The sequence below is a fragment of the Chelonoidis abingdonii genome, chromosome 1, assembly GCF_003597395.2.
Source record: "Chelonoidis abingdonii isolate Lonesome George chromosome 1, CheloAbing_2.0, whole genome shotgun sequence".
NCBI lineage: Eukaryota > Metazoa > Chordata > Testudines > Testudinidae > Chelonoidis > Chelonoidis abingdonii.
The window spans coordinates 172916037-172942554 of NC_133769.1; the positions used below are offsets into that span (position 1 = coordinate 172916037).

The 26518-nt window shown below is 42.7% G+C and overlaps 1 protein-coding gene across 1 annotated transcript in view; it reads left to right on the forward strand.

Moving 5' to 3' along the window:
• Window positions 1–14917, forward strand: part of C1H3orf52 (chromosome 1 C3orf52 homolog) — a 22000-nt gene extending 7083 nt beyond the window's left edge. The window contains exons 3-7 of the mRNA XM_075072689.1: window positions 2298–2424; window positions 3469–3599; window positions 8286–8356; window positions 11402–11601; window positions 12955–14917. Of these exons, the coding sequence (XP_074928790.1) occupies window positions 2298–2424; window positions 3469–3599; window positions 8286–8356; window positions 11402–11601; window positions 12955–12956 (531 nt within the window). The 3' untranslated portion in view covers window positions 12957–14917. The remainder of the gene's footprint in view (window positions 1–2297; window positions 2425–3468; window positions 3600–8285; window positions 8357–11401; window positions 11602–12954) is intronic.
• Window positions 14918–26518: the final 11601 nt, after the last annotated feature.

Below are 26518 nucleotides of genomic sequence, written 5' to 3' on the forward strand. Positions count from 1 at the left end.
CCCCAGCTTAGTTTCATCCGCAAACTTGCTGAGGGTGCAATCCATCCCATCATCCAGATCATTAATGAAGATGTTGAACAAAACTGGCCTCAGGACTGATCCTTGAGGCACTCTGGTTGATACCAGCTGCCAACTAGACATTGAGCCATTGATCATTACCCGTTGAGCCTGACGATTTAACCAGCTTTCTGTCCACCTTATAGTCCATTCATCCAATCCATACTTTTTTAACTTGCTGGCAAGAATACTGTGGGAGACCGTATCAAAAGCTTTGCTAAAGTCAAGATATATCATGTCCACTGCTTTACCCTCACCCCCAGAGACAGTTATCTCATCATAGAAGGCAATCAGGTTGGTCAGGCATGACTTGCTCTTGGAGAATCCATGTTGACTGTTTCTAATCGCCTTCCTCTCCTCCAAGTGCTTCAAAATGGTTTTCTTGAGGACCTGCTCCATGATTTTTCCAGGGACTGAGGTGAGGCTGGCCAGTCTGTAGTTCCCCGGATTCTCCTTCTTCCATCTTTTAAAGATGGGCACTATATTTGCCTTTTTTCAGTCATCCAGGACCTCCCCCAATCACCACGAGTTTTCAGAGATAATGGCCAATGTCTCTGCAATCACATCAGCCAGCTCCCTCAGATGCATTAGATTCTGGGTCCATGGACTTGGGCATTTCCAGCTTTTCTAAATAATCCTTAGCCTATTCTTTCACCATTGAAGGCTGTTTACCTCCTCCCCATACTGTGCTGCCCAGTGCAGTAGTCTGGGAGCTGACCTTGTCTGTGAAGACAAAGGCAAAAAAAGCATTAAGTACTTCAGCTTTTTCCACATCATCTGTCACTAGGTTTCCTCCCCCATTCAGTAAGGGTCCCACACTTTCCCCGATCACCTTCTTGTTGCTAACATACCTGTAGAAACCCTTCTTGTTACCCTTCACGTCTCTTGCTAGCTGCAACTACAGTTGTGCTTTGGCCTTCCTGATTACACTCCTGCATGCTTGAGCAATGTTTTTGTATTCCTCCCTAGTCATCCGTCCAAGTTTCCGCTTCTTTTAAGCTTCACCGAAGATTTTTCTGTCAAGCCAAGCTGTCGCCTGCCATATTTGCTATTTTTTCTGCACATCGGGATGGCTTATTCCTGCGCTATCAGTAAGGCTTCTTTAAAATACAGCCAGCTCTCCTGGATTCCTTCCCCCTCATTTTAGCCTCCTAGGGGATCCTGCCATCAGTTCCCTGAGGGACTCTGCTTTTCAGAAGTCCAGGGTCCATATTCTGCTGCACTCTTACATGTGTCATTGTTTTACCTTTCTTAATGAGTTCTGTAACGGCCCCTTGACAGCCTCCTTTGCCTGAGCTCTGTGCATTCAGTCAGGCACCAATATGTAACTGAACAGGGAAATGGAATCACACATAATATTTATAAATAGTATATCTTTCTAGTTCTCCTCACTAAGAACAGAGACCCATCCTGCAGACATTGTAAGCTCCATTATGCAGGTTACAAGACCTGCAAGATCTAAGCTCCATGTTGGCTTCTGAGAACCACTCATGAGACTCTAGATACTTAAGCTTTTTTGCACTGGTTCAAGAAACTTTGCTCTTGTCTAGATACTGAATTTGCACCAGGTTATTTAAAATGGGTTAGTTAAAGTATTGAAAATCCCTTGTGTGTAGAGACTTTGGTTTAAGACGTGGTTTATTTTGGTTAATCTTAAACCTATTCCTAATCGATTTCAGTTTAGTGAAAGTACGTCTGATTGAAACCTCAATAAGTGTTTTCACACATTTTTTGGCACCATTTTAAAAGAATCAGTTTAAAATTATACCTTAAACTGAAGAGGTGCAATTGTTCCTGGAATCAAGCCATTGCAAATAATATAGACACTCATCTCCAAGGAGAAACTCATTTGATAGTCAACCAAATTATACACAACCACTTGGTTTCATCACTGAGTTAAAATTTCATCATTTTTACAGTCTTCATTTATCAGAGCAAATTGATTCAAAAGCAGAGAAGGTTTTACTACTAATTCTACCACCTTGTGACATTAGGCAAGTCAATTTACCTACTGTTATTAATTATAACTAAAGTTGGTTTACTTAAAGCGATATGTGATCCTAATACTTCTGAAAATATTTTGATACCTGGAATTAAAAGCACAGTAAAAATGCAATATTTTATCTATCTCTATATAGATTTTTTTTTTTTAGATTTATCCTAAAGATAACCAAAAGCTCTTCTTCCCCCCCTTTTCCATCCTAGTTTAACAGACAACTTTTTATTCTTTGTATGACTAGGGGAGAGCCTACTACTGGAAGTCTTGTGGAGACACAATTTTTTGGAAATGTAAACTATGGATGGTTATATCTTTAGTTTTCCTAGGGCTCCTTCTAGTGATTATTATCAGCTTAATTCTTTATTCAGGTACGTACTTACTTTTGATTCTCTCTCTCTCTCTCTCTCAAACTAAATGAACTCTGTGGTTTTCTTTTAGATGCATGCTGCAGCCTGTTTGGAGTTTGGCTGTTGAGTTTTGTCATGGAGGTGGTTTATAATATGTGCTGGGTTGAGCAGTCGGGTATTTGGTGGATTTTAGGAATTTTCTTGTCAGGTTTGTTTTAACTAGTACTGACGTTCAGTTAAGGCATCTAGAGATCTTAACGGGCTGACGCTTGTACGTTTAAATCTATTACTCTTATTTCTGTTAAACTATATCTGCTTGGTAGCTTGCCTTCAAGATAATTGCTGCTTGAATCCAATGACAACATGCCCATTGATTTGAATAGGGGTATGCTAAGGTTGTTAATATAACTAAGTCTAGGAAAAAGTTCTCACACTATTACACTCTGGGCCTTTTCTTAAGCTAAAATCCTCTGATGGCCAGCTCCTCAGCCTGATCCAATATCTTCCCTATTGCAATTGCAGAGCATGGTTACATGAGAAAATACTAGGACAAAGTCAAAGAGACGAGGAAAATCATAGTTGTGTCAATACAATGAATGCAGTCAGATCGGTGTTATCCTGATATTTTGTATTGGTGCAATTCATTAGCTTTGCCCGGGGGTCAGACTTCCTAAAAATAGTCAGAGTGGTGCATGCACCCACAACTGCTAGAATTTCTTTGGCTAACTTACGTGTTGTGCCTGTCAGCCTGTAACCCTCCAGTTTTCACTGTGGCTAAATTTACATTTAAGAAACACCTGACAAAACACAGTCATAGGGGCTGCTTTGAGGCACAAGTTTCTTTGAGTTCAGCTAGTCAAAATGTCCCTGGAAATAGGTCTGGGTTACATATGGCAGGAAGTATTTTATCTAAGCATTAACAAATACATCTCCACTCTGACAGTGTCAGTCTGATGGCCCCCCTAGCAAGTTCTGTTGAGAACTGCTCATTGTTGGAAGATACTGAACTTTTTCTATCTGTAACAACCACTTGGGAACACACACTTTCATTTTTTGGTATTACAGAGGTTTACATCGATGAAGATGAATATTGGGATCCTGAATCAGTATCAAGTGGAAACTATCGCAATTTTTCTGGAAGACTACAAGTAAAGTGTGTTGCTCAATCAAATTATTCAGAAGATCTTACTAAGAGGGTAATTATGACAAAGCTTTCACCACAGCTGATTCTGACCACAACACCTATTTGGAGTTCCTTTGAGTATGCTGCCATTACACTTTCAGCCATGCCATTTACTTGGGTCAAAGGGTTCTCAGTTTTATCTCTGAGAGGAAGAATTGATTCAGAAAAGTGTGAGTGATAGTTGGGAATTGTTTAAGAACACTTTACTACGTGCTCAAAAAGCCACAATCCTGTGATTGAGGAAGAAGCCATACAAAACTGACTTGGTTTAGCAGGGAATTGAAAGCAGCTTTAAAAAATGTATAACATGGAATAAAGAGGAAGTTTATATTAATGAATCAAACTGTGAATTATAGAAAAATCATAAGGGAAGCAAAGGGACACAAGATGATATCTATGGCTCGCATACTTAAGCACAAGAAAGAGGGTTTTTAAAAAGAATATTAGGAACAAAAGAATCCAAACACTGGTATTGATCCCTTACTAGATGGAAATGGTAGAATTATCAATAATAATGCAGAAAAGATAGACGTTTATTTGGAGGGAAAACGAATGTACTTACCATATGATGATATTCTTTCCATTCCACTAGTATCTTGGAAAATGGTAAACAGCAGCTACTAAAATCAGACACTTTTAAATCAGCAAGGCCAGTGATAGACTGAAGGAGCTCAATCTATTTAGCCTAAGAAAGAGAAACTTCAGAGGTGACTTGTTGTCAATACTTCTAGATCATAATGGGTGACAAATATTTAATCATGGGCTTTTCAAGCTAGCAGAGAAAAGTATAACATGATCCAGTGTCTGGAAGGTGAAGCTAGAGAAATTCAGCGTGGAAATAAGGCCTATATGTTTAACAGGGACATTGTAACGGTGCGACGACTCACTGCTAGGCACCTCCTGATGGTTGGCCAGGGAATTAGCTCTCCAACCTCTGGAGCACCCTCTGCAGGCCAGTGTCTTGCTTGCTGCTGGCCCCAGTGTCCCTTCCAGATCTCGCTGGGTCTCCCGGGGAACTCCCAACCCCCCTATCCCCACCTCGCCTCAGTCTTGCCTACTGCCAGTCACCGTCTAGCCCCCACTCACTGGGGCAGACTGTAATATAATTGCCACTCATCATTGCAAGGAGGTTTTGGACCTGGTGCCTTTGCCTACCCTTGGGCTGCCCCTCTGCAACCCCAGTACCTTTCTTGGCCTTTAACAAGGCCTGCAGCCTGGGAGTTTTCCAGGCCAGAGATCCCCAGCTCCTCTGGCCTTTCCCTAGCCCTGCTCCACTTTAGGTACTGTAGATGTGCGGACTCACCCCTGCGGCACCTCCTGCTGGTGACTTCTGGGAATCAGCTTGATTTCCCAGAGCACTCTCTGCAAGCCAGTGATATACCTGTCCTCTGGCCCCTGTATCCCTCCCAGCACCTGGTGCCCTGTTAGCTGGGGTGCTGCCCCCTGGCAGTAACCCCTTTTTCTCAGGGTCTCCTCTCCCCAGGAAATCCCCAGCCACTATCCTCACCTCACCTCAGTATCAGGCTACTGCCAGTCATTGTCTAGCCCCCGCTCCCTGGGGCAGACTGCAGTATCAGCCTACTCATCACTGGCAAGGGTGGGTTTGGACCTGCTGTTTTGGTCTACCTCTGGGCTGCCCTCTGCAACCCCCAGTACCTGTTAACCCAATGCTAGGTCTCAGCCTGGGGCTTTCCAGGCTGGAGCTCCCCAGCTCCTCTGCCTTTTCCCAGCCCTTCTCCACTCCAGGTACCCTGTCTCTAGCTCCTTGCAGCCAGGCCCTGTTCCCTCTACAGGCAGAAGGAGACTGTGTGGGCTTCTGGCTCACAGCCTCTTTACATTGGCCAGCTGTGGCCTGATTGGGGCATGGCCCAGCTGCAGCCACTTCCCCATCAGCCCAGCTTAGCAGCTCCCAGCCACAACCTTCCCTCAGGGCTGTTTTAAGTCCCTCAGGGCAGGAGCAGGGTAACCACTCTGCTACAGGTACCTTTGCTCATCTCCCATCCCTCTCCGCATCTAGACAGAGAGACTCTTGAGCTCTGGCTAGCAGCCCTTTTATAGGGCCAGCTGCTGCCTGATTGGGGCATAGCCCCAGCTGAGGATGCTTCCTCAATCAGCCTTTCCCCAGCCACAGCCCTTTCTAGGGCTGTTTTTAACCCTCTCGGCAGGAGTGGTGTGACCACCCCGCTACAGACAGTAATTAGTCATTGGAACCATTTACCAAGGCTCATGATGGGTTCTCTATCACTGTGAAATTTTAAAATCAAGATTGGATGCTTTTCTAAAAGATGTGCTCTAGGAATTATTTGAGGAAGTCCTATGGCCTGTGTTGTGCAGGAGGTCAGATTAGATGGTCATAGTGGTCTCCTCTGGATTTGGAATCTGACTCTTTCTAGGTGAAGTAAGGCTCTGATCCAACAAAGCACTAGCATAACTTTAAACACGAGTAGTCTCATTGACTTAAAAGTTACACATGCATTGAAGTGCTTTTGCGGGATTGTTGCCTATATTAGAGCTATGTTGTAGAGTGTGGATCACACTTACACTAAAACATCCTTGTTAAATTCTCTTATAAGTGTCTAAGGCCTCACAAGTTGAGTTTATTGTTGTTTGTTCCCACTTATCTACTACTCAAAACTACCTGGCAAGCACACAAAACTGATGTATAAAAATAGGAGTAAGAATGCTACTCAGACTTATTGCAGAAGGGGATGTGATTTATGTAGAAGGAAAATGTTTATACAATTTTAACTACTTATTATTTCTAATCAATAATTAAATTATAGATAGCAGCATGGGTAGATATGTATAGCCTTACATGTCAAGGCAACACAATGATCATCCTCACACAGGTTTACTTGCCTATCTTGCTCACTGAGGCTCTATTTATTGTCAATGGTATCTCAGTAAGATATGCACAACCTTTCACTCTCCACCACTTTTCCTAGAGGTTTCCTAGGCAATAATGATTTTCCTGCCTAGGGCTCTCACTGGTAATTTCTAATTCAACCCATATAGCCAGTCACACCCTGGCCCTGGTCTTCAGGTTGGATATCAATATCAAAGACATCACAATCCATCACCCCATTAAGGTAGTAGTCAGAGGCCTCTCAGCTCTCAGATAACAAGAAAGACAAATGAAAGCTCTGAGTCCATCAAATTCCAAAGCCCGTTAAAAGACAACAGCGCTATGACTCTGCTTATAGGATAAGGAGTCTAGCACATGCTTAATCATGGTCATTGTATGATAGCCTCAACCACTGACATGCTCGCCCCAAGCAATCCGTTGTCCACCTGGATCATCTTGGTTTCCTGACACTCTGATCAATTTGAAAAAAGGCTGGCATGCAAACACTAATGATGGAAAACAAATGCTGCAGTAAACAACTTGAAACATAAAAAAGAATTCCTCCAAGCTTATACTGAGGTTGTTTTACAGGCCAAAAGTACACTTGATCTGAGCTCACAGAGAGCCGAGAAGCCCCCATGGCTCTTTTGGGCCAAATCATGCCTGAAAGAGCTATGCAGCATGGTTAAATGTTTCATCCGGGTTCTGTTGCAGCCTGTAAGAACATAACAGCAACCACTGAAGAGACTGTGCATATTCAGGAAGGCTTCTAAAACATTCCTCTGCTCCCTTTATGCTGGCCAACAAACAGCCCACCTGCATTCCTGGAACATATTACCTTCATTCCTGAAGAAATAGTAGACACTCACCCTAAAGAAGTCTTGACACAAGACCCGGGAATCTGCCCATGACCTTCCTGACTAGTGAAAAGGAGTCATAAGCAAGTAGTGCCACTCCTGACTGAAATGACCAATGTTGCATTCAGGGAAGGAATTTTTTACCACAAGATGTTGCTCTCCCGCCTAACAGAAGTAGTAGGGGGCTTGGAGAAGGATCTAAAATGGTTCCTGGAAGGAAACACCCAAAAAGTAGTGATGGGAACCTGGATTTCTGCCTCTAGACCCCTCATTATGTGGAGTCTCAAAGAATAAATTCTATTTCTAGTTCTATTCAACATTTACATGCAGCCAGTACATGTACTTGTAAGAAAACCTGAATTTTGAGGGCCTGACATATGAAGATGACATACAGCTCTAGTTATCTGCCACCACACTGCCAAGATGACCCGGTGCTTGGTGTCATGGTTGAATAACAGCTGGTTGAATGCTGTCCAGTAACTATTTCCTTGTTAGTCATGCAAAACACTCTCAATCTCATCACCCAATTCAACTAGTTTTGAATTTTGTTACAAGTCAGAAACTCTTACCAGGCTTATTGAAAGGTTAGAAAAGCTTTACAGCCAGCCTCCAATGGTGTACAGGTTTGCATCAAAATAATGTAAAATTAAGTTTCACCGAGATGAAACTTTTTTTTTTTTTTAAACTGTAAACTAGCTGGTTTACATCCTGAACCATGAATTTTGAGTCTCCTTAGTTTAGCTGGTTACTGTATTTTTACAAAAACAAACCTTAATTGGCACAGAGAAAATAAACTGAAATTGAAATCCCAATGAGAGCGGAAACTGATTTTTACCATTATATTTTAAAATAAAATGAATTCCTTGTACAGATATCTGCCAGGACTTGACCTGAAGGTTCTGTACACTCCCCCATTCTGAAAACTTAAATTACCCTTTTTTCTTCTACTTGTGTTGGAAGGTATGCCATGAAAGAAATATTTGATTCTCTTTTCAAGCTCATAGATGTCTACAGTTCGTCTCCAGCCCTGGGGCGCTATTTTATTACTGCTCAAGTGGATTCCTTCAGGTAGGAAATTAATGTAAGAATTTTCTTTAAGTGTTTGTTTAGCAGAATTGAATCTGTCACATAGACATACAAAACATTCCAAAACTCTGAAATAACCTTTCTCAGGAGAAATACCAGTACAATCAGTGAAGTTATGTTTCCACCAATATTAACCAATTACATTTGTAAAGGATAAGTTGCCTACCAACAGAACAAGTTCCTAAGTTATAGGAAATCTTTAAATATTGTCCTTATTCTCAGTCCTTGATGGTCTCAACTGCTGGTTTTATCACGCTTGTTGAAGTGAGAAAACTGGAATTGCTTCAGAGCAACCTTGCTTAAATATATATTTCAAAGATATTTAGATATTGCTGTGCTCGGTGTTGCAACACCTAACTGATTTAGGAGTCTAAATCTCATTTGCTGAAGCAATTTTGGCACTTAAGATTTTAGGCAATGGGATTTTGGCACCTAAAATCCCTTTTGAAAATGAGATTTAGGCTCTTAAATCAGTTACGCATTGCAATGACTGAAACATTGCCTAAATACCTTTTTAAAAATCAGGTCGCAGAGCCCAAAAGCATGGAAAGTGTTTTCGTAAATGAGAGGTATGTTCTTTAGAGAACTTAAAGACAACATAGATGCCCAAAAGCAACAAGAAAATCACACTTGATTTCCATTTTCTACATGGCTTGCTCAGAGTAGCAGGAGCAGATGATGAGTAAAGTAGCAGTATTTTGGATAGATTGGAGAGGTTGAAATGAAAGGAGGGATCGCTGGAGGTTCAGGTTATAGTAATGAAGGTAAGGGATGGCAACAGAAGACTGAAAGGAAGGGATGGGACAGATTTTGGTGGTGGTACAGAGTAAGAAGTAACAGAGCTTTCTGGAAATGGTAGGAGAAAGCTGCAGTCATGGGAGATGGGGGAAGACAACGGATCTGTCAGTGTCAGTATGGTGCTGGAGGAAGATTAAGGGCTTAGACTGAGTTTGATGGCAGTATTTTAACACAGAAGAGTTAGTTAGAGAGAGGATTGAGAGGTAGATTCTAGAATTGTCCAGATATCGGCGGTAGTGGAAATTGTGGAAACATATGAAGTCACTTACTGAGAGGAGGTATAGGGGGAGAAGTAAAGGAGATGTGGTACAGGGGATGCTCAGAGAGGACATAAGATGAAATAAAAGGCTCAAAAATAGGGAGAAACTAGAAAAACATAGATTTGCAAAGACTATGATGAACAGCACAAAGGGCAGCACACAGCCGAAAACCAGGGGACAGAAACAAAGCTCCTCTGTCATGGTACAATTCCCCACTCTGAACCTTAGCGTCCAAAAGATGGGGTACCAGCATGAATTCTTCTAAGCTTGATTACCAGCTTAGAACGTGTAGCACTGCCACCAACCAGGAATTCCAGTGCCTGGTACACTCTGGTCCCCCCAAAACCTTGCCCAGGGACCCCCAAGACCCAGACCCTCTGGATCTTAACCCAAGGAAAGTAAACCCTTTCCCCCACCGTTGCCTCTCCGCAGTATTCCACTCCCTGGGTTACCGCTGTGAGATCACTGTGATTCAAACCTCCTTGAATCTAAACAGAGAGGAAAAGTCACCTTCCCCTTCCTTCTCTCTCCCCCTCCCACGACTCTTCCTGGAGAGACAGTAACCTGACACAGATAGAGAATATAGCCTCTCTCCCCCTTCCGTCCTTCTCCCCACCAATTCCCTGTGAATCCAGACCAGAATCCGTCCCTGGGTCTCACCAGAATAAAAAACAATCAGGTTCTTAAACAGGATAAACTTTAATTAATAGAAGAAAAAACAGAAATAAATATTTTTGTAACTTTAAGACGGAATAGGTTACAGGTTTTTTAGTATAGGACTGGGAATACCCTCCCAGCCTAGTATTCAGTACAAATTACAAATCTTTCATGGAAAATACAGATTTGAACCCCTTTCAGCCAAAACTACACAATTAAATTCCTTCCAGACAATGCACATTTGCAATATAAAGAAAAACAAACATAAGCCTACTCGCTTTGTCTATTTAGCTACTTACTATCTGGAATCTATAAGACCTGTATCAAGGAGATTGGAGGGAAACCTGGTTGCACGTCTGGTCCCTCTGAGCCCCAGAGTGAACAACAACCAAAACTAATCAGCATCACAGACAGAAACTTCCCTCCCTCAAGATTTGAAAGTATCCTGTCTCCTGATTGGTCCTCTGGTCAGGTGACAGCCAGGCTACTGAACTTGTTAACCCTTTACAGTCAAAGAGATATAAAGTACTTCTGTGCTATTAACTTTTCTCATCTGTTTATGACACCCTCAGATTCACCTAGAGAGTGGTAATTATTGATCTTGGTGTGATGCTTTCTTAGGGTCACACTGGGAAAGGATACTGCAGAGATAGGCATGTGTTGAGGCAATTTGCTCTACGTGCTCTACCTTGTGATCCTTTGGGGAAAAAAAGTCCATATACCAGCAAGCAAACAAACAAAAAAAACCCCGTATATATAGAATATAATGTAGCTATTCCAGTTCAATGAATTCACAATTCACTCCAGAATTGGACTTCAATACAGTAGTTTACATAATCTACTCCAGAATTTAGATTAGAAACATTGGCCTGTTGTCAGATATTGTTAGAGAGCAGAATGGATAATGTTATCAGGAAAGCAGTCACTTCTGTGAGCTCTTATATAAAATAAAGGTGTCCTGTTGCTGCAGATCTCCTGGTATCACCATATTTGGATTCACAAGGACTCTGCTCACAATAATGGCCATATGGGGGAGATTTTTGACATCTGCCTTTTTGTACCCTTTGAAAGTCTTCCCCGTGCTATATCTGTATTACATGTACAAATCCCATTAGCATCAATAGTAGTTGCTCTTGAGGGGCAAAGGCACATGTTAGTTTAAGTATGCCATTGTTTTTAACATTTTCTCCTTAGGTCATGGGTTGTTTGTTTTTTGTTTGTTTGTTTTTTTAGATAAATGCTAATGTTAAAAGTAAAGGCAATTCTAGAAGCATTCAGTGCTTATGCCTGCTGAGGTCTGTTTCTTTTTCAGTTATGAAAATGCCACTGCATTCTACCAGCTGGTATTCTCCTTGCCACCAGTGGCTGATGAGTTTATGAAGTACACGATGAGTGAAGAGTTTGTGATGAATGTCTTGCGACAAAATATTTATGATCAGGAAGATACTTATGATCAGGAAGCACCTGAATGTACCAAGATAAGGCTTGATCCAGCTTCTCTCACACTAACTTGTAAGTGCCATATATAACAGAATTTATCTCTAGAAAGAGAATAAGTACTCACAGTTCTTTAAAATGAAGGAAGTATTTATGGAAAGATAATGAGACTTGTCAGTGCACGTAGAGGTATGAGTAATGTTCTAAAATATCAACAAACCATGTTTGTAACATTGTCCTACTCTTACTTTAATGCATGCGTGCATTCAGAGAGAGATTTATTTAGTACTGGATGGAGTAGATGAGAGAAAGTTGTGAAAAGATCACTGAGCTCCACCAGCCTTTCCTATCTCTCCAGCTTTTCATACTGCTTCAGTTCCAGCCACAGTCCCAGGCAAAGAACAATAAGCTTTGAAAACTGGTTACAAAAGATCTCAGTAATGAAGACTTCATTAAATGTCCTAATATAGGTCCTTCTTTTGGATGCTTGTAAAAAAAAGTGTTAAATCCTTAATGGAAAAGTCAAGAATAACTGCTAGGTAACATTCAGTGCTTTTCACTTCAGAGTCAAGGGGGGAGTAGCTCATTACAAAGAAATAAATCAAGTCCCCTAACCCCATAACCAAGTAATGTGCAGGAATAGTATTGCTTCATATGTACAAAGGTGCTGGATAGAGCTAGGGGAAATTGTCTGTTATGATCAGGTTTTTATAAAAGACCTTGAGTACTGACTTTCCTCCCTCTTTCCCCTCTCATTATATTGTGACTTATTGGAATGCATGAGATACTATCCCGTTTTTAAAATGTCAGTGTATATGTTCCAGCTAAAAATCCTATTGCCTTAAAGTTTGACTGAAGGCTCAGGATCGGGTGATTTTTCTTCCTTACTGCTGAATGTAAGCACTGTAAAAAGTACTATGTTGTAAAAAGACTGTAGAAGTACTTTTTCAGGAAGGAAATTCAAACCAGACTCTGAAAATGTTTTCGTCAGTTAGGATGTAGTTTATTCAGAGCTCTAGACCCTCTTCTTATATTTTCCCAATCAGTCTGTACAGCCTCATTTCAGCCATTTTTAGTTTCTTTGGTCTGGGGGTCTTAAAGGAGGCAGTTCAATGGCCAAATCTCATTGAAAGACAATGACAGTTAGGTAACCTTGCATGTTTTCAAAAATCCCAGCCTAATCATGCCACATATGGTGTGTAAAAAAAGCTCACATATTAGTTGTAAGAAAAATAATCCAGCTGTCTAAGCATGGGATAGAAAGCCAACAACTCATGTGCTGTCATTTTAGATCTCTCGCTACGTACTTTATTTTTTAAGTAATAATGGAGTGAATGGAAAAAAAATACAAAGTAGTTAAGAAACATACATATTGAGATTGTTTTAATATTTAATTTTAATTTTTTCAATGTACTGTTTCTGTTTCAGAGTAACAGCGGAAAGACTCCTAGTTCATCACAGCCACTTAAGGACATGTGCTTCCTGTATCTATTAACATCCTGAGGAATGAGAATTAATTTCATTATTTTGAAACATTTCTGAAGAATATGGCTGTATTGTGAACACTTAACACAATGCAATAGTGTATGTAGCGAATGCAATATATTTATCACAGCTAATTACACTTTGAATACAGCCATCTCCTTCACTGCTGTCCTGACACTCACTCCACCCTTCTCTAATCCACTTGAAGCTTTGTTGCCAAAAATCATGTAACTTGCCTGATGCTGAGCACCTTAATCCATTTTTGCAGCACCTTCACTGATTTTACATTGCCTTTTTAATAGAATCCAGAACTTGTTCTTCCCTTCAAACCCCTCCATAATCTAACTCCTTTCTAACACTCTACTCTTCCCACTCTACTGCCAGTCACATTTTCCTCTTTGCGCATGCCAAGTTGTCCATGCAGTTGCCCTTTGAACTTTGTTTCCCACACTCACCTCCCAGCTTAGTTCATGCTGATTGCGTCCACCATACTTCATCCCTCAACCTGAAATCCTGCTTTAAACCCATTTCTTGCAAACTGTACCTGCTTAAATACTTCACTGTTTTCCTGATTTTTTTTTTTAAATGACTTTCAAACTCTTGCTTTAGTCTCTTCCAGAGACCTCTGTCATGTTGCTCTTTCTCATCCTTCCCTTTTCTCTTCCTCCCTGTGGAGAGGTCTGCTCCTGTTTCTTGCCTTAATTTAGATTGATTGTAAGCTCTTATGGAGCAGTGACTTCATCTTTATTGGTACAGTGAAGTGTCATGTACATTTATGATGCTCTACTATTGCCTCATGGCCTGGCCCTGCAAACACTTTGTCACAAGTATTTCCATTCCATTCAGTGGGATGAGTAAAGTGAATTTAGAACTGCTGTACCGCAGAGGTATGTAGGATAAATGTGCTCCTCAGTGACATGTTCCAGTATGCAGTGTACTAGGAATTGCTCATGGGTCAATATAGCTGTTTACTTGCTAACTTAATAGAATTAGTCCATAATGTGTGTGTCAAATGGCAAATATTTGACACAATTATGTTTTTTTAAAAGCCCTTCTTTGAGTCCATATCCTGATTGTCTACAGGGCTCAAGAAATACTCACCAACACTACATATACAGATAGGATATATGACCAGAGATGGGTTTTTTTGGCCTTTTGAATGATCAAATACTGGTCACAGTTGTAGGCAAAACACCTGACTAAACTGGTCAGTGGTAACATCAGGCATGTCACTTTGTTTCTAAGCATGTCACTGGTTAAGCATGTCACTTCCAGAGCCGGCTCTAGGTATTTTGCTGCCTCAGGCACAGCAGGCAGGCTGCCTTCTGCGGTTTGCCTGCGGGAGGCCCCAGTCCCGCTGATTCGGTGGCATGCCTGCTGGAGGTCCGCTGAAGCTGTGGGACCAGCGGACCCTCCGCAGGCATGCCGCCGAAGGCAACCTGCCTGCCGCCCTTGCGGCGACCGGCAGGGTGTCCCCCCGCGGCTTGCGGCCCCAAGCACGCACTTGGTGTGCTGGTGCCTGGAGCTGCCCCATGTCACATTAGAAAGTCAACATGTGATCATGTAACGACTGTAATACTGCATTTGCACATGGCAGAAAAATTAAGGCGAAACTGAACTATTAATTTTGTGACTCGTGGGCTGAAGAGAGAATTTCAGCATTATACTATGGAAGTGCAACTTCCTGCAGTGAATTATTCTTAGTTTTGAAGTTCAAAGGTTTATACCAAAATGTGAATTTTAATATATTTTTACAGGAAGATTTATCTTAGGAAACTTTATGGCATTACAGTAGGAGACAAGTATATGGGAAATAATCTCTCTTTTTTAAAAAAAAAAATGTAATCTATTTTCAGAAAATGACTAAACTGTATCTGATATATTAAATTATTTTTGTGATACGATTTAACATTTGTTTGAATTGTTGTTTTATCAGTTCTAGACCTTGACCAGTGACTTTGGGCTGAAAGATGGCCATAAAGGTAGAGCTGTGCAAAACTTGTGTAACCAAATCTACAATGACTCAAAACTTGGGCTAGATCAATTTAGATGAGAGAGCCTGGTCTGTGATGCAGGATAAATGAGTGAATCACCTGACTCTCCAATTTGTAACGCAACTATTGCCACTAGTACCACATTGGTATGTACAATGTGGTGAGGACTTCATATTTCCTTACTTAGTGTCAGTGTTCATTTTTAATGTGACTGATTTTAATGCACTAATGTGATATAGGTGCTTTCAGAGCCATGTTCTACACCTAGGTGATATGGTTTTCCTGATCCTTAGCTTGGGGAAGATAAAGTTCACTCCCACCCTCACAGAAGTAACAGGTAGTCTTTCCCCCAAAGCAACAGACCATGAAGATCTTTCAGAAGCAGTGGGAGTCATGCATAGTCCCCTGGCCTTTGCACTGCTGCTTGGTCTTGTGGCGCATTGTCTATGGTGACTGTACCTGCCCTTGAGTCCTGCAGGGAAGCAGCACAACTGATCATCTTTCTTTGCCTGTTTTCCACATGGGTTTGGTGACAGGAGCAAGAGCAGTGTTGGAGTGAGAATTAGTGGGAGACTCACCACTCTCCAGTTCTCCCCTTATCCCAGCCAGCTTTGCCATACTTGGAGAAGGGAGTAGCTCCCAACCGTTGTAGTACAGAGAGGAGGAGTTGGGTCAGTAAGAGTGCTGTGAGGGAAATGCAGCAGGATGCTATCATAGAGTAAGGATTATATATAGTAAACCTGAAGGGCTGTGCACAAAGGTGGCTGCCAACAGTCTCCATGCAGTCAGACCTCCATTATAAAATAAATCCCCTCACCGTGCACTTCATTTACATGAGTAAAAGATTTTTTTTAATTGCTTTTTACCTTTTTCTTTGAGTTTAAATTTAAACCATACAAGACAATACTATGGTAGATGAATGGGTTTTAATGTTAACCAACATGAAAATATACAGTAATTTGGCTAGTATGTTTTTAAAATGCTTTACTAATTTGAATGTAATGTCCAAGATCCTGGAACCAAAATGAAAGGGGATGAGAAAATTTAGTCCTGATGACTCTCTCTAGTGCCCTCTTTACAACAATCAATGGTAGCATGTTTTCTACAGTGCTCTAAATGCAGCTCTCCTTTCTGCTGGTGTGCAGAAACTCCAGATGCAGATAAGACTGCCTTGCCTTGCCTTGCCTTGCCTTAGCATTCTCTGTGCAAGGCTGGCTGAGTTTCCATAAGTCCTAGCTGTCTTTCCAAAGGAGTACCACAGAGATGTGATGGTATCAAGATGAATGAGCTGCAAGCGAAGGAGGAGTTAGGAACAGAAATGCTGAAGGTATTGTCAGCAATTATGTACATGGGAAATTCAAAACCAGAAAAAAGACACAATGTGTTTTTCCAGATGTGCTCTAATACAGAATTTGGAGACATTCAAATGTCCAGGCAAGGATACAGGGGGCTTAGTGTCACAGCATTAACCTTTCTAATCTGTTTAATACTCTGTTTTCAGTCTCAGGCTGAAGTTGCAAGAGAAAATGAATTCAGCTGTCTCATCTAGTAGACCGTAGATCTTTATCCATCTCAAAAATGTCACATTTGTCTGTCTCTGAAAAATCCCAGGACTGGAATAGTAGGGAGGTAAAGCTCCTGCTGGCCAGGACTGGTGACATTTTCAAAACTGCAAACAAGTTCTGACTCCATCTGTAGGCTGTGCTGTCAGTCCCCTTGTCACAAACAGCCCAAATTTGCAATAAGGTTCTGCAAACCAGGCATGCAGTGAATTGCAAGAGCTGTGTGCCAGCAGAGCTCCTGTTGGAAGTAATGGGAATAGCACATGTGCATTTGAAGGCAACATTAGGTTCCCTGGTAGGCTTCATCCACTTTTAGGTGATGGCAAACAGCATGAACAGCTATAGCATTATTTGCACATGAATCATCAGCAATGCAATTTTATTTCTTCATTCAAATGCAACTTCATTAAGGCTTCTCTGAGATCTGGGTCACAGGTTGTAAAACCACTGTACAAATGGTCAGATTAACCACCATGGCTCTGTCCCCACACCATCCTACATCAAGATCAGCCAGTGCAAGGGCACTCTAAGTCTTTGATTTATAATTTAAGTAAACAAGCATTCCAGTGAGGTTTTACCAGAGTCACTGAAATTTTCACTAGTCCCATTCTAAAATAATTTATGCACTTATTTAAAACTCTGCAAAGAGAACTGAAAGCCTTAGCAGCTTCGAATAATGAAGCTCCTAAACTACTATACCATCTTGCAGATACTGTTGATTTGTGTTGCTTTTTTACCCAACTAGCCTCAGCATCATGTTGCGTAAATTTAATTGTGTTAAATCTTTTATAGTAAAATGAGTCACTTGAACCATAGATGGCAGAACTACTCTAAAGTATAGGCTGTATATGTTAAAGGGATGCCCCTGGGTTTATTGTAAGTGTTGATGTTACTGGGAAAATGGTTTGGAAGATAGCATCCTAGTTGCTTAGAATATGCAGGGTCCTTTGGTGCAGTAAAGAAAGGTGCAGGTTTTCTAACTTATCAGGACATAATCGTATTCATTGTCCTGGTGACTGGTGAAAGTCACTTTCTTGGCAGGCATGCTGATGAAGGCATATTCAGTTTCATGGTTGCTGTTTATCATGGCGGGTTTTTCCTTAAGGCTATGATTAATGGTGGCGTAGCATATCTCATTAGGATGAGTCAAGTCTGTTTCTTCAAGATTATCCTGATAATGAGAAGAGAGAGCAGTATTAAAAATCTCTTGCCCTGCCCTGCACTGAAACTGAAGACTATACAGTGAGTGAGACTCATGTGGTAGCACTGTTGCTAGCCCAGTACCACGCGGCTGACAATATTCACCGTTGTGGCCATATCTGCAATCACTTTAGTATTGTGTAAACTGCAGTTTATCATGCATAGCAGCATATAATTATGCATGCTTGTTATCTAATGGAATATAAAATTGCAGATCTGATATTCAGGGTCATTAAAGTTTCCTGCCTTGTTTTGGGGGACAGTAGGACAGTTACCCACACATCCCCATACCCCGTGTCCAAATTCCAACTCAGGCTTTTAAGTTCTTACCCTTGTAGTTGTTCCTCCACTTTTAACTGGATACAGTGTTATTTTTTCATTCCTGTCCTAAGTAGTTGTGCAGTGTTGCTGTGCATTGGTAAAGATCTAAATTGTGCTTCAGTTGTGCTTGGAAGACTATTCAAATACTGCTTATACATATGCAGGGATAAATTCAGAGGTGAACCCAGTCTAAACTGGTGTTACTAACACCATCTCTGTCTTCCCCACAATCAATATATACATTAGCATAACTTATGCTTAGTCTAGGAGCCATTTAGAATAATTCAAGAGAGATGCACCCATTTACTAGCATCTAACATACACTTGACTTCTTTACACATCACCTCTGGGTTTGATCTTCTGAGTATAGGGAAGCCAAAATTGGTGCAGCTTGCAGGCTGTTGTGCAGAGGCCTGTGCTAGAAGTTATTCAAGATAACAAGAGTCTAGCTGTGCCTGTAACACAGAACTGCTTGTACAATTCAGCAAAAGTCAAGGATTAAGACTGACTTAATCCAAGCCAAAAGGTCTCTTGATGCCACCCAAGGACTGGAGAGAGATCAAATCTGGTAAACAAAAGGAGCGTCGGACTGGAAACCATGTTGATGTATCAGAAATTGGACCTAGCTAGTAGACAAAATAATGAAGAGATGGGTATTCCTTCCACCACTCCCTTCAGGATTCTTAATAAAAGGATTTCAGGGGAAGAATCAAGTTGGTGGACTGGGAGGACAGGAAGGAGCAAACTTCACCATAATGACTACAATCCTCACCATTTCCTGAGACCCCCAGATCTTTGTTGTCCTGACCAGATTGAGGCAGGGATCCAGATGACACTGCCACGTGCACTGGCTCTGGCTAAATCCTAGACACTACCTGGAATGTGAGACTTTGGTTCCTGCTGTCCTCCCTTCCCTCATGCGTCCTTTTCCTTCCCCACCTTGTTTCTTCTCTTTTCTACCCTCTCCTTTTGCCGTCTGTTTGATAAGTCTGGATGAGCTGGCCACGACTGCATATTGCAGAACATTTCTATAAGCCTATGACAGAGAGCTAAAAGTAATGCCCTAAACGGACCATTGCTGGTATGAGTTTTCCAGATCTTGGAGTTGGCCTGTGGGGCCTGTGTTTGCTTGAGTAGTGAGAATGAAAGTAAGAGTCAGCACGCAAGACAAAAGCAGCATTTTTCTCTTTGCTGCTCTTTTTTCTCCCTTCTTTTTTTGGTGCGTTCATCTTGTGTGCCTTAAAGTATCGGACTTTAACAGCAACAGCTTCAACCCATCTCAATTAACTTCCTCTCTTTTCTCCCCAAAAGGAGTTGTTTTCACGCTTTAATTCCATCTAAGAGCCTGTCAGGCAGGGGATTTTTCCTTCTAAAAGCTCTATACAGGTAAAGGGAAAGGGAACAAGGGCTATTAACATGAAAGCCTTATTTAATACTTCGTATTGCAGAAAAACAGTTTGTATCTTAAATAAAAGATTAAGGTTTTTAATAGTATGGTGGTCATGCGAGTAAGCAGGCAGAGGTCTCTGTGCTTGGAACCCCAAATCTGTTTAACTGTTTTGTGCTGTACAGCAACAGGGTCACGTTAGTACTGTTGACTCTTTGGGCCCATTAATTCTATCAAAATTAACATAACGAGGCCAAGGGACCAGAAGAGTGAGCAGAAGCAGGAAAAGCCACTAATAGGAGAACAAAAGGTGTAGGTAGAAGTATCGCTTGCTCCTCTTCTGTCTATTCTGTGTGCGTGTGTGTGTAAATAGATAATAGCTGAAAGAGGTTTAACTTATCCCAGAGGGGATATGTGAGGGGGTAAAAGTATTCAGGGCTGGGAATTCTGGGTAAAGTATTTAGTTGCAAATGAAATCTGAAATCATTAAGCAGCACTAAGCATGGACCTCTATGGTGCCATTTCTAGTCATCTGTATGACTAGAACTGTACTTAAGTAGGTCCTACTCAGTTAGGTGCTTTCTGTAGCCACCCTCTATATTATAGGGATAGAATGGTAGTCTGTTCTCCACTACGCTAATGTCTTCAAGGGGTCGTCCTCCATGTTCTCTATCAACAGGTATGAACTGATGAATAGAACACAATCCCTGAAAACTTTCCTAGGTTTTATACAATATTGGACACAGCAGCGGACCATCTTTGTGTTTGTACAATACTTACCATAGCAGAGTTTTGGCCCACGATGGGGGCTCCCATATAAGACTGCAATGCAAATAATTAGTAGTACATATTGGGTTAAGGCTTAAAACTACTTTTTTTGTAATGTAGTTGTCTGACCAGATTGGACATGTTAAGTAAAGATGATTCCCTAAATTCTGGTCTGTAAAATGCACAGTAATGTGAGATGGACCTGTGTGCTTTAATCCAGCTGTTTTCTTCTCATCTGCAGGTCCTTACCGACTGAAGGGTCCAATTTCAACCCATCCTTCCCCATGACCAGAATCTAAAGACACCCCCAGATCTGGTCTATTTACTCCTCTTTTCTCTCACCTTGGGTATTAGGGAAGGATTTAGTGAGCCACTCAAAGATTCATACTTTATTCTGATACTTGAAGGTTTAATCAAAAGCTTTCCAGCTCCAAAGCATTGTCTTAAAACTGCAGAAAAGCTTTCATTACCTTAGCAGCAGCTGGGGCACCTCTGTGGGCCTGTGCTGGAGAGAGAAAAGCAAAACATGTAAATTTCAAGCCTTTGGCACAAACACATCATGGAGGCTGGAGAGATAGAAGTGTGAGAGACTGGCTATCAAAGGGACAAGGAGAACTCTGTTCTATACTAAGACTCTCACAGATACAGACCTTGCTTCATCAACACAATCCCTGGAAAACTACCAATCAGTGTGAAACTGACTGTGGAAAGAGAATAGGAACTCGTCACAGATCGCTGAATAAAATCCACATGTATAAGCAGTTTTAGTTACCTTTTTCTGAGCTTAGTGTGGACTTCAGACTCCTCTCACTGCATTATAAAACACAGCTCTGTGCCTTTTGATACTTTTCCTTTTGTTTTTGACTGGGCAGGCTCAGAGGCTGCCCGTGGTAGAGATGAGGATCCTCTGTCCTTTCCTAGCTCAGTGACTCTATCAACTGCAGAATCTTGTCATCCTCAGTAACACAAGATTGTTCCTTTTGACTATATAGTTTTATCCTGCCTGTGTTTGTGTAGTAAATATGGATCTAAACATGGTGGTGTATGGGATGTTCTACATGGCAGTGAGCATGTTAGCTGTTCTGCACAGTGGCTTGGTGGAGTGCGTGCAAAGTTCATCTCGTTGACTGTTTCTGTTCCAATTGTTAATGTAAAAATGGAGAATTGTCAACATCATCCTTATCAACTGACTTATACTTCAGTACATGTGGTTTGTTTCTTGTTCTTAGGCTTGCTAGAACTATTTGCTGTTTCTGTAAACTTGGAAAGCCAAACTTTCAGTTTTGGGCACCCAAAATATACATCAAGTCTAGTGTAAGTCAGTATAGTATTAAGGCACTGAAAGGAGGTAGTTAGGCTCTAGCGTGCATCTTTGAATGGCTTGCTAAATCTTTGGTAGGACAGGCTAATGTTTTCCTTCTGATCTCCTAATACTGTACTCACTTTGGTGCCTAAATGTGGATATCTTCTCCCTTTGAAATTTGGTTTCACTATGTTTTATCCATACTAATATTTTGCACTTTAGCAGCACCTTCCACCAAAAGTTCTCAAACACTTCAGTGATATTACTATTAGAACTTACTTGCTGAGCACCAAATTGGGGTTGCCACTGCACAGGATTGAGTGGAGACATAATTTCTGCCCTCAGCAGTTAGTCTAAGAAAAACAGCAAGTATTCCAGTGCGTTTTTGGTGGGGAAAGATCATGCCTCTTTAAAAGAAAATGTAATAGATTTCGGGTAAGTCATGTAACCTCACTATGTGTCAGAGGGAAATGGTAGCATAGTCTGAGCTGAAACTCAGATGATCTGACTCATGTTCTAGCCACTCAGGGCCAGTGCAACCATTTAGGTGACCTAGGCAGTTGCCTAGGGCACTGGGATTTGGGGGGCACCGTTTTCTTCAGCAACAACTGCGGTGGCCGGATCTTCGGCCGCCTCGGTTGCCGCCGGCATTTAGGTGGAGGGAGCTGGGGCAAGGGAGCGTGGGGAGGGCCGCCTGCAGCAAGTAAGGGGGGGGCAGCATGCAGGGGAACTCCCTGCCTCAGCTCACCCCTGCGCCACCTCCTCCCCAAGCACACTGTGGCTGCTTCATTTCTCCCACCTCCCAGGCTTGTGGCACCTAAGCTGATTGGCGTTGCAAGCCTGGGAGGCAGGAGAAGTGAAGCGGTGATGGCATGCTCAGGGACGAGATGGGGTAGGGGTGAGCTTCTTCACTTCTCCCACCTCCCAGGCTTGCGGTGCCAAAAGCCTGGGAGGTGGGAGAAGTGAAGCAGTGATGGCGTGCTTGGGGTTCTCACGCTCGTGCTCATGCATGGTGCGGGAGTGAGCTGGGGTGGGAGGGGCACCTCAGGGTGGAGGGGGGGAGCTGCTGAGGGGGAGTGGGGTGGTGCTTCAGGGCAGGGATGCGGGGGCGCAAGGTGGAAGTTTCACCTAGGGCGCAAAACATCCTTGCACCGGTCCTGTAGCCACTAGACAGTTCTTCCCCTTTTCTGCATTTCAGTTATGAAAAATGTTACTCAGAGACCTGATAGTCCATGAATCCTCAATTGATTTTGATTCTTTGAGGTTTTGACCATGAGACTTTTGTCCAAACCTAAAATTCAGGGAATCTCATCCAAAGGTCTTTTTTTAATTGCATCTTTAACCATGTACTCCTTTTCAGGATCTGAAATTTAACTTAGGTGCTGTGATAGACCCAGGCCAGTTGGGAACAACAGAGTTGTCGAAGGGAGATATACTGGCCACTAGATAAGCAGTTTTCTGTTCTGTGAGTGACCAGAGCAGGGGCTGCTTCAGGCTAATGAGAACACCTGACTCTAATTAACCTGTTAAGAGTCAGGTGAGGCTGTTAAGCACCTGACTCTAATTAAGGCCCCTCTGATGCTATAAAAGGGCTCACTCCAGTCAGCCCAAAGGGGAGCCAGAGGAGAGGAAGTGTGAGAGGAACTTGCATGCCTCTTGTGGAGAAGCTGAGAGTAAGTACGCATACTGCTGGAGGACTGAGAAGTAGAAACATTCAGACATCAGGAGGAAGGTCTGGTGGTGTGGTGTTGGGAGGAGGCCATGGGGAAGTAGCCCAGGGAGTTGTAGCTGTCGTGCAACTGTACCAGGGGGCACTATAGACAGCTGCAGTCCACAGGGCCCTGGGCTGGAACCCGGAGTAGAGGGTGGGCCTGGGTTCCTCCCAACTCCTGATCAGACACAGGAGGAATTGACCTGGACTGTGGCTTCTACCAGAGGGGAAGGTCTCTGGGCTGTTTCCCGACCCACAGGGTAAATCTGTGAGGCGAGCAAATCCACCAATAAGCGCAAGATCCATCAAGGTAGAGGAGGAACTTTATCACAGTGCCCTTAAAAGTCAACCCAGCTTAAATATGAAGTTTTCATAACACCATGAGTCATCAACACTGTGAACTCTTGTCCTGTTATTCTAAAATACTTGCACAGTTCTAAATGTGTTCACACGCTGACATGCATATGCTTAGGCACGTACTTAAAGTGCCAAAACACTCATCTGTATTTACAGTAATATTAATATCATTTACACTCGTGAGCTGATAAAAGGGCCTGACCGCATTTCCAAAAGCACAAGCATGGTGCTGTACTTGTTGGTATAGACAGTGTAAGTGGGCATGCCCATATAGGTGCACAAGAACACTACTACATACATAACCTAATGCAGTAAACACCCTCTCTTTCATAATACCTGACAATCTGAAATTCTTCCTTGATTATTATGTGTGGTCTTGGAGGCCTTAAAATTCCACCTCTCCTATAAGGTGACTTCCCTAAGTTCACAGTGAATTCCCATAAAATTGATGCTCCCTTCCTGCAATGGCATTTCAAGGCTAGAGTGTAACTGTTAGTGTAAATGGGCCGAAGCCACCATTGTTGTAAATGGCAGATACTCTGTGAACAGGAACAAAGTAATTTAACTTGCATTCCATGGGCATACCAAACCAAGGGTAACTGAAAAATCAAGGTGACTGGGGAGGATTTATGACAGAGCCAGCACTCTTCCAGCTTCTTCTTATCCTCTGTTGCTAACTGTTTGTGCTACAAGTGCGGCATAAATTACACTCATTTTGCATACCCGTGCAATTCCAGATAAACTCAGGCTATGCTACTTTATCTCTCAGAACTAGGATGACAGCATAACTGCCAGCTAAACTGTGGGCCTGGTATAAAGCTGGCAGTTCTAGGCTATGGGCACTATTCAGCATTTGATATCAAGTGTTTCAAGACAAGTACAAATTCTACAACAAAAGTCAACATGAAAACAGCCCTGAATATCCTGCATGTTGTTACTGTTTCTTTAGTGTGAGTCTGACAATTGGTCTATGGGCTGTGGCAAAGGGGGAATATATTCCCCATCTGTGTTGAGTGCTTGTGCATGGACTTGTAGCTTGACTGGGACTTTAAATGCCTGAGAGGTTTCTCCTATGTGTCATTGTTAATTATTAGACTTCTGGGATACCATGTTGACAAAGGCGCTACATTTCAAATGACTAAATGCTTCTTCCAGTGTCAGTACCATTAGGAATGGTTGGCCCTGCTAGAGAAGGGAACTCCACTGGAGCCACAGCCACATTTTGCTTACTGTGCTGGTGTGGATGTCTCCTCCTCTTGAGGTAGACACATGATTCTCGGCTGGAAAACAGAAATAAAGGGAGGCATGTTAAGCTTGGTAGCAGGGCCATCCCTAGGCATTTTGGTGCCGTACACAACCACCCCCCACCCAGCCCACTCCGATCTGCTCCCAGCCTTGGGAGGCTGGGGGAGAACCACCCCCCAGCACTCACTGGCACAGCAGAGCAAGTTGGGCCAGGTTGCTCTATTTACTGCGCTGAGTGCAGGCCCCACCCCTGCAGCAGCCCTCAGGGGTGTGGGGGTGGAGCAGGGGCAGGGGACTTTGGGGAAGAGGTGGCGTGAGGGTGGGGCTGGGATGGGGCAGGGATGGGAAGAAGTGAGCTAGGGTGGAGCAGGAGTGAGGGCCATGGGGAAGAAGCAGGGCACGGGCTGGTGCAGTATGCAGCTGCGCGGGCACTAGGAAATGTGGTGCTTCAAATTTCCTGGTTCCCTACACAGCTGTGTACCTTGCGTATGGGTAGAGATGGTCCTACTTGGTAGTGATGAGAGAGGTGGTCAAAAATGTTGTTGGATAGAGTTTTGACAACTTCTGTGAGAATTTCAGTCTTGCTTAAAAAAAAAAAATTACATTTTCCACTGGGGAAAATTAAAATATCTCTCTGGCTGCCTGCTTGGAAGGTTGTCGACAATTTCACTTTGCCACAGAAAGTGACAAAAGCTTTTCTTGAAAGATGCTAAGGGAGAGTGTTGGCGCACTCTGCCCCCAGCCCACTCCCCCCTGTCACAAGTTCTGAGGAAATGAGGCAGAACACAGAGGCCTGGTTTTGGTGAGAGAGAGACATAAGACTTCTCCCAGAAATCAATTCCCTTTTCATGCAGTTCTAGCTGACAGTTCCCCACAGCATTTACTTTCTCCAGCCAGATACATGCAACCTGCGGGGATGACCTGTTCTTTTCTCCCCTAGATAAGTTGAAGTGGGTTATCTTCTCCCCCTCGCGCTTTTTTTTTTTCCGTCTTGCCCTCGCTCTGTGAGCATACCTCCTGACACATGGAACTGTTAGGAAGAGATGGGAGAAGGCACAAGCCATGGCTCCTTGTCTATGGTGGGCCTGACTAGAAGGAAACGGGCACTAATCCTGGCCTCCAGGGTGGTAGTGTTGAATGGCCACAAGAGAAGGATCTGAGAGCCAATCATGCCTGCCTATAGCGGCAAGTGGACAGAGAAAGAAATTAGGAGATGGCAGATTCCAATCACATTTCATGGTTGCTGAAACCTGGGGTCTGATCTCCAACCTGGCAGCAACTCTATGTTAGAGTTAAGTCCAGAACTCCCTGGAGATTTGCAACAAGGACATACAGCTCTGGGCTCCTGCAGGTAATTTCCAAGTTCTGACTAGTGAGAAATAGCCCTAGAAAGTTGGTGGGGGCAGCAGGGATTTAAACTGAGGATGCGGGAGAAATACAAAAGGTGCTATAAGGACTGATTGTAGCCTTGAAATGGGAGGAGGCTGGAAGACACAAGTCAATGACAGCCCAGCCCCAGTGAGTGTAAAGGGAAGTGTACCATCCCTCTTGATATCATTCTCAAGCACTGTATAAATCCAAGTGCTAATTATTATTAGTCCTAATTAATAGCATTACAACAGAGACCTGCATTTTTAGGCACCTAAACATCTTTGAAAT